The sequence below is a fragment of the Trypanosoma theileri genome (assembly GCF_002087225.1).
Source record: "Trypanosoma theileri isolate Edinburgh chromosome Unknown TM35_Tth_18_V1, whole genome shotgun sequence".
Taxonomy (NCBI): domain Eukaryota; phylum Euglenozoa; class Kinetoplastea; order Trypanosomatida; family Trypanosomatidae; genus Trypanosoma; species Trypanosoma theileri.
Genome location: NW_021639860.1, coordinates 202,133 through 210,633, shown reverse-complemented (window position 1 = coordinate 210,633; position 8,501 = coordinate 202,133). Strand labels below are relative to the sequence as shown.

General features: G+C 40.6%; 3 protein-coding genes across 3 annotated transcripts; all 3 read right to left on the bottom strand.

Moving 5' to 3' along the window:
• Positions 1 to 82: 82 nt before the first annotated feature.
• Positions 83 to 2,125, bottom strand: TM35_000181700 (uncharacterized protein; the record flags this gene model as incomplete). The annotated part of the gene is made up of 1 exon (XM_029026483.1): positions 83 to 2,125. One exon carries the CDS (start codon positions 2,123 to 2,125, stop codon positions 83 to 85), a length of 2,043 nt encoding a protein of 680 aa, XP_028882179.1.
• Positions 2,126 to 6,479: 4,354 nt separating this feature from the next.
• On the bottom strand, positions 6,480 to 7,718 carry TM35_000181690 (uncharacterized protein; the record flags this gene model as incomplete). Its single annotated transcript, XM_029026482.1, has 1 exon — positions 6,480 to 7,718. The coding sequence occupies one exon, from the start codon at positions 7,716 to 7,718 to the stop codon at positions 6,480 to 6,482; it is 1,239 nt and encodes a 412-aa protein (XP_028882178.1).
• A 104-nt stretch (positions 7,719 to 7,822) lies between these two features.
• TM35_000181680 (uncharacterized protein) lies at positions 7,823 to 8,455 on the bottom strand (the record flags this gene model as incomplete). Its single annotated transcript, XM_029026481.1, has 1 exon — positions 7,823 to 8,455. The coding sequence occupies one exon, from the start codon at positions 8,453 to 8,455 to the stop codon at positions 7,823 to 7,825; it is 633 nt and encodes a 210-aa protein (XP_028882177.1).
• Between the last annotated feature and the right edge of the window lie 46 nt (positions 8,456 to 8,501).

Here is an 8,501-nt window from a genome sequence, read left to right as displayed (position 1 = left end):
CTCTCTCTCTCTCTCTCTCTTTCACTATGTCTCTTCTTTCTGCAGAAAAACACAGAAAGAGATATACACACAAAGAGACATATCACTCATCGTCCAAAATATCTTCAACCCATCGATGGAGTGACTTTTCAATATCATCGTCGTGGTGTGTGCTCCGTGTGTGGGAGGCAGTGTACGGCAACGCGTACGATCCCGCCGCACGTTCGCCGGCATCCCCAGGGATATCACGAGAAGTTGAATGTGACTGCAATACTCCTCCTCCTCCTGCTGCTGCTGCTGATTGTAGTGGCTGTCTATCAGTTGATATTTGCTCTTGGCGTGGATGATACGGTAGTGAATGTGCTTCCTGCTGCTGTTGTTGTTGTTGTTGTTGCTGTAGTAGGGCGACTCTGGCGACATTCCCGCCTGCTGGTGCTTTCCCACCGCGGTGTCCACGACGTGTGCGCTTACGTGATGTCTCATCCCACCAACGGTAGCATTGAATGGACCAGTTCTGCAATTCCACCGGATCGGCAGTAATAGGTGTGGTCACTGCTGCTGCTGCTGTTGTTGTTGTTGTGCCCGTAGTGGAGGCAGCATTGTTGGATACGGTGGCCATGTGCTGCAGAATGCTCTCTGGTGGTGGTGGGCAGCGTTGACGGATGCGGGCGCGAACGTTCTCCTGTGCAATAAGGATACGACTGTACCATCGCAACATAATAGCTTGATAATGTGCGAGGCGTTGAGGTGACGGGTTTCTTGTTGCTGTTGCTGTTGTTGTTGTTGTAGTGGTGGTTGTAGTTGTTGATGATGATGATGATAGTGATGTGTGTTGTTGTTGTTGTTGTTGATGGGTGGGTGGTGATGGGGGGAAGACCATCTCATATGGCACGGGTGACGGGAGCATTTTAAATCGCAATGGGTGTACTTTCAGCCGCAGTGCGCCATCGACGGATGTAAAGAAGACGGGAGAAGGTCCACCAACCATTCCTGCTGTAGCATGCGGAGACCATGATGGTAATTCCAGTGACATACTCATCCGCAATAATTCATTTCTCAATCCCAGATTTGTATCCACATTTGTATTTGTAGTAGCATTAGAAGTAGTATTAGTTGTAACAGTAGCATTAATACCATTAGTATTATTATTATTATTAGTATTATTAGTTACAATAGTAGGTGGGGCAGAAGTAGGAGTAGTAATAGTAGTACCAGAAGCCGCAGCAATACTGGTGGTATTGGTATTGATATTCGTACTGTTTGCCGTTGTTGTGGGATTGATACCAGTCATACTAGGGGGTGTACCCATTAATGTACTTGTGCTACCATTACCCGTAACACTGAGACTCATCATACGGTGTGACAAACCAGGGGAATTGGTGGTATCACTAAAGTAAGATGAGGCACATCCTACAGGATTGGTACCATTTGAATTGTTTGAACCACTGTTGAAGTCTGTTGTTCCAATAATAGAAAAGATACCACTCCGCGCACCAGACCCAACAGACCCACCTGTTCCTGCAGCAAAGTGCACCATGGATGTCTTGTACGGCGATAATGGCGTGTTTATAAATACCGTACTACCACTGAGACCGTTAGCTTTACTGTTCGAGTGCGTGTAACGTACATCATCAAAGGAAGAAAAGTACTGTCCCCCTGTTGTACCTGTACTTATACCTATACCTATACCTGCTGTCGTTGTTGTTGTTGTTGTTGTTGGCGGTGGAGGAGGAGGAGGAGGTGGTAGTTGTTGGATTGGATGTTGTGGTTGCAGCAGTGGTGGGTGATCCACTACTGGCCATCCACCAACACCAGCAGTAGCCGCAGCCGCAGCCGCAGCAGAAGAAGAAGAAGAAGCGGCAGTAGTGTGTGGAATGAGAAAAGGTTTCCCCATCGCTCTTCCCCGGGCGGGACTGTTACTCCCATTGCCGCCTCCCACAATGAAATCCGACAAGGACGGTGTATTCACCAACAAGGCTGCATTATTCTCACTCCCAGCCCCACACAAACACACATTTCCATTCACATTTCCACTTCCCATCGCCATCGTGGCAGCAGCGGCGGTCGTCAAGACTACAGCCGCACTGCTGCCGCCCGGCGCCGCCCCGCCATTCGTCGTCACGTTGCCGCCGGGTTCCACAAGCATTATATTCCACACGTAGGGCGAAGCAGCCACAAGCGAGAGAGAGATACAACAGCAATTAATTAATAAATTAATAAATAAATTAATCAATCAAGCCGGCACAGAATCACACAGAGAGGCAGGCAGGCAGGCAGGCAGACAAACAAAGACAATAAACACACAGAATCACACACACACACACAGATAGATAGATAGATAGATAGATAGATAGATAGACAAAAAAAAAAATCACTCACTCACACTCACACAAGCAGAATACGAAAAAAAAAGCAAGTTAAATACGCTGACGGAAAGAAACTAAGTGAAGAAGTCAGCGTAACTTCTGCTGGATGCGGGTGGGATAAATAGGGAAAGAGGAAACGAGAATGGACGCGCGTCCCTGTGCCGAACGAAAGCAACGGAACGCGCGCTGAGTTTGGTAAGAAAAAAACAAAAAACAATGTACCAAGAGTCCACGAAGCGAAAAGAAAAAGACAAAAAACAAACAAACGTGGAACTAAGAAAGAAAAAAAAAAAATCAATAATCGAGCAAAAGGGGAAAAAAGGCAAAAAAAAAAAAAAAAACACCCCACAGCAAGTCACCAATAAAGAAAAAAAAGTAAGAAAGCAAATATATAAAAAAGGAAAGAGATCGAGACGCCCTTCCTCCCCACACACAGATAAGTTGAAAAAGAATAGAAAAGTGTGTATGAGGACTCAAACTGAGACAAGAAACAGCAGTTCTGCGTTTTTTCTTATTTCCTTTCTTTTTTTTTTCCGGTGTAAAACTTCAATTCGCTCTTCGCCTCCTTTTCTGGATGGGAAAAGCTATAAACACGCGTATGTGTATAGTTTTTCTACTAAAAATTCGAATTTCGAATTATATATGCCTATATAATATATAATATATATATATATATATATATATATATGTGTGTATAATACGTATACAGGCAATATGTACAGCCGTCACACAGGTATGGAAATCGGCCAAGCTCACTACGATTTATATTAAATGTAGATAAATACAAATAAGCGCAAAACACTCGGGTCTCCGGCTTCTTTTCCCTCCCTTTTTTTTTCTTTCTTTTCCCCCTTTCTTCCCTTTAATCCCTCCTTTACTTTCGTTTTTTTTTTTTCTCTGTTTCTCTCTTTAAATATATTTCTTTTTTTTTTCGTTTCTTTAAAGAGACTTTTTATCTTAAATAACGAGAATCGTGAGTATTCAAGTACGTATGAGCTTCAGTTCGCACTCCCCCACTTTTCTTTGTTCCCTTCCCTATTGACAGATCAACGAATATTCCTTTTTTTTTTTTTCGCTCCCCTTTCCCTTTAGAATGTAGAAAAAAAGAAAAATGCAACAGCGGATGCAAAGGAAGAGGTCTCTCTCCTCTAACTATTTCTCACGCAAAGGAGGAAAAAGGAAACAAACAAAAAAAAAAGAAAACTGGGAAGTAGTAACAATAGCAAGAGAGTACCAGCAAATCACGAAAACAAAATGAAAGGGTTCACCAAGTATGCGTGCCAAAGAAACAAAATCAAGTTTAGAGAAAAACAAAGAGATCCGTTCACTCTTTACTTCCTTCTTCTTAAAATTCTCTTTTTTTTTTTTTATGTCCGTTTCCTAACGGTCTTCGTTTTCCAAATACTACTAGAGTGGCCTTGACTAATGTATTCTCTTGTGTGTTTTTTTTTTTTTTTCTGGCCCCAGACTTGCCTTCGCCTGAACCTTACCAATAAAGCTACCTGTATACGTAAATAGATACGTATACGGTTTTACTATACTATTATTAATAACACGAATATCAATAGAAAAAAAAAAGAAAAGAAAAGAGAATGAATGAATGACAGTATTGCAATTGAGAGAGATAATTAAAGGGGTTACATAAGAAGTATATCAAAAAACTACAAAAAGTATATATATATATATATATATATACTCAGAAAAAAAATCCGGAAATGATATTCAATATTATGTATGTATATATATACATACATATTACATTAGATTATATATATATATATATATATATATATATATTTGCTTTTTGCTTTCCCTATCTTAAATTATATATATATATATATATATATATATAATATTTATTCTTTTTCCCCCATCACATTCTCACACACACTCTCTCTCTCTGTGTATGTGTGTGCTTCTTGGGGTGGAGAACAGAGGACATTCCCAATACCCGTAGCGCCCCACCGCACACAACGCAAAGAAATAAAAAAAAAAAAAGAAAACAAAGTAGCTCAGCTAACCGATGCGAGAAAACCCAAAAGAACAAAAAAAAAGAAAAAGAAAAAACACACACACACACACACACAGAGATAAACACAAGAGAAAGCAAAATAATAATTAAAAATCTTTTTTTTTTTTTGCCTTTTTCTTTCCCCCCGCCCTTTTCCTTCCTTTTACTTCCCTTTTGAAGTTCTTCCTATGTGCTCTCTTCCTCCTGTAGACGCATATAAAACGCAACCAGAATTATATACCTCCTTTTTTTTTTTTTTCTTAACTGTATAGTTTTCGGATAGAGAAGTTAACACAGAAATAAAAACTCCCTTCTTCTATCACGCACTTTTTCTTTTCTTTTTTCTTTCTTTTTCTTTAAAAATAAAATTTATTTTCCCTTCTCGTGCTACAATGTTATTATTTCCCTTTTTTTTTGTGGGAACCAATGTCCACACCGACGTCGGATGGTATACACAGTATCATACCGAGATGATAATAGCAAGAAAATAATAATAATAATAATAATAATAATAATAATAATAATAATAAACATAATGAATGTTGATAATGATGTTAAAAGAAAAGAAAACACAATAAAGAGGGAAATGAAAAAAAAGGGTGTATAAAAAAAAAAGAAAAAAAAAAAAACACGCGCGGAAACAGTAAGAAAAAAAAATTCATTAACGAAATTGAGTATATATGTATGTGTATACATAGGGCCGTGTGACGACCTCGTGGTGGGATGTTTGGGTAAGAAAAAGCAAGAAACAAACAAAAAACAAAAGCACAGAAAAAAAAAAAAAACTAAATAAAATGAATAATAATAATAATAATAATAATAATAATAATAACAGGGTGTTCCAATCAGCGTAAAAAGCAAACATTTTTTTTTTCTCCCACTCCTCAAAATTACGCCAAAGTTAAAAAAAAAAAAAAGAATGTATACGAGGGCCCAGTAATATTATTATTTCGCCAATCACACCAGCAAAGACGCGTTGAAGCAAAAAAAACAAAAAACAAAAAACAAAAACAAAACAATATCAAAATGTTTGCTTATTTTTCTTTGATCCTCATTTTAAATCCAGTGTCAATTCTTTAGAACCAAAACGTTTCTTCGAAAGCCTTTTCTTTGCTTTTCATTCCTCTCTCAAGATTGAGGATGTCCAACTGTGCATACATACATCATACATACGGGAGGATATATATATATATATATATATATATATATATATATATATATATATATATATACCTATGTGCAGAATAGCCTGAAATGTGAGAAAACAAAGCAAAGGAAACGACACTCTTTTTTATTAAATATTTATTTAAACACACACATTACCGAAAGAAGACATACACATGCCCATATACATACACACACACACACATACATACATATATATATATATTAATAGATAAGTAGGAAAAAAGAAAGAAAAGAAACAAAAACAAAAACAAAAAACGCTCACTTTAAGAAAGAAACAAAAAAGGATAACTGACTTTCACTTACTAGTGTCTTGTGATCACACATACACACACACTCACAAAAGAAACCTCTTTACAAAATATTCTTTATGAAATATCCATATATAAGTATATATATATATATATATACGGATACACGTTTATTAGCAACATTGAGTTTTTCCATTCTTTCACATCCATAAAAAAAATTACTCCTAACCCCAGTGCGTTGCTACCGATTTCTCTTGCAAAGAGGAAAGTAAAACAGCAAAAAAAAAAAATTTACAGAAAACAATACACGCAGAATCACAAATGGATAATGCGAGAATGAAAGAAAGGAGACGTATAAGGAAAAAAAAAAAGAAAAGAAGAAAAAAAAGAAACAAAACAAAAGAAAACTAAAAAAAAAAAAAATGAATATTTCATGCTCATCTTTGAAACGTAAACTCCTTATAAATAAACGAAAATAGAAAGGATCAGCAAGTGAACCATACTACAGGCGGGTGAGGGGAATCACTTACCGTTAAGAGAGAATGCCTTACTGCAAGGATGTGGCAATTAAGTGAGGGAATTAGAGGTGCAGCAAACAAGAGCAAAAGCCCGCCATTCTCCTCGTGGGAGAAGACAACCATTACCCCCGTAAGGACGTCCACTATTACGAGAGGAAGCTGCGCCACCTCAGATACCACCACCATGGATGTTATTATTGTTGGTGGTGTTGGCGTTATTACCGTTATGAGAACTGCCACTGTTGTTATCATTAAAGGATGTGTTGTTGTACGGGTACTGGCTGTGGTAGTGCTGCCGATTCCCTTTTCCCCGACCGCCCCGACTTCGGCTTACCATGCGTGTCTTCTCTCCAAATGCCTTTTCCCACCAAGCATTACACCTCAGCGCCCACTCACGAAACGCATCGTTTCCCTGTTCATTTTTCTGCGGTGGTTCGGGACACCACTCCTCAAGTCCAGGACGTACACGTCTGTTTCGGTTGATGCTGCTGTTATTTCCATGTGTACCCACAACACTGGGGTGTTCACGAGGAACGAAGAGATCATTCTTTAATGATTGAATACGAACGTACCAGCGACACATCACTTCCTTCACAATCTCCACGACATCATTGGGGTGATTCCCGTTATCATCCTCTAACACTCCCAGTGCTTCATTATAACGAAGTGGTGGTGGGATCATTTTCTTAAAACGAAGAACACACTTCGACAGATCATGCGATATGGATGCTGAGAGAGTTGACACATTTCTGTCACCATTCAAACCACAGGTGATCCCTGATTGCAAAGAACCGATAGTACCTAGAGGTGACAAGACACTTCGACTTCTTTGGCCATGGTAAGGAAGTGGTTGTACAGCATATGGTTGATGCGGTCGATGCTGTCGATGCTGCTGCTGCCGCGGTTCACCCATTCCATACACACTTCGTGCGCTCATATCGAATGAATCTTCAAAGTTTACTGGCCCACTAGGGAATCCCCTACTGAGAGATGATGATGTCAAGCACATGTGTGCACTCCACTGAGAACCATCAAACAAAGAGCCTGAACTTGCCCTACACATGTAGTCATCATCCTTGTACAATAGACTCGCCGAAGGTGGTAAGTGCAAGGTCAACATAGAAGGAGACTGAGGCGACATGATTGGGCGTGGCTGAGAGAGCGGGGTCTCATCGCAACCATAGGCACCCGATGTGAGCGCTGGCGACTCCTGCGTTGAGGAGGTAGCCGAAGGCAATAACTTATCGCGGTTCAGCTGCGAAGACTCTGTCGACTCGACAACGGTATCTACCTGAAGCCTCTTGTATGGGTTCCAGGAGAAACCTTTACTGTCTTGGTGCGATATGGAGTCATTTTCATTCTTATTTCTGCTGTTCTCGCTGATACTGTTGTTGAANAGGAACCACATGAGAGGTGTGCCACCCTCTCTCTTACTCTTACTGCTGATATGTATAGGGATACCAATGGCGCATCGGATGAATTTGTTGCTGGTACCGCCTATACTCACCCCACCTATAGACAGTGTGGGAGTGGTCTTGGGTAACGAAGCCGCTCCCGAAAGTCCCGCAGCATTTCCTCCAGCATTAATGATTTTGGTGTACTCCCACTGGACGAGTCCTCGCTGATTGTGCCACCGTTTACCCAGACCTGCGCAACAGGCGGTGGGTGCACGCAGAACGCAGATCTCCGTTGGGCAACAGCACGTGATCTGTGTCCCGTGAAGTTGAAGGTGGAGGCGGACTCCACACCACTCGTGCCATTCACACAGCCTCGCCACGGCAATGCCATAACGGGGGAGTGTGCTTGACAGTGAGAGCAGCAACAACAACAACAAAGGAGGGAAGAGGAGGTAGCCGAAGGCAATGCCTCTTTGGGTCTCTGGTGCGAAGACTCTGTCGACTCGACAACGGTATCTACCTGAAGCCTCTTGTATGGGTTCCAGGAGAAACCTTTACTGTCTTGGTGCGATATGGAGTCATTTTCATTCTTATTTCTGCTGTTCTCGCTGATACTGTTGTTGAAGAAGATCCTGCTGCTTCGCGTGCTCGTTTCCATAGAAATGGGCTGCGCATTGGAGCGTGTGACGGACTGATACGAGACATTGTCAATGGAGGGCGGTGCGGTTGGCATCCCCTGTGAACCCATTTCGTATGTGTTCTCCTCCGTACTTTGCTGTTACCAAAAAAAAAAA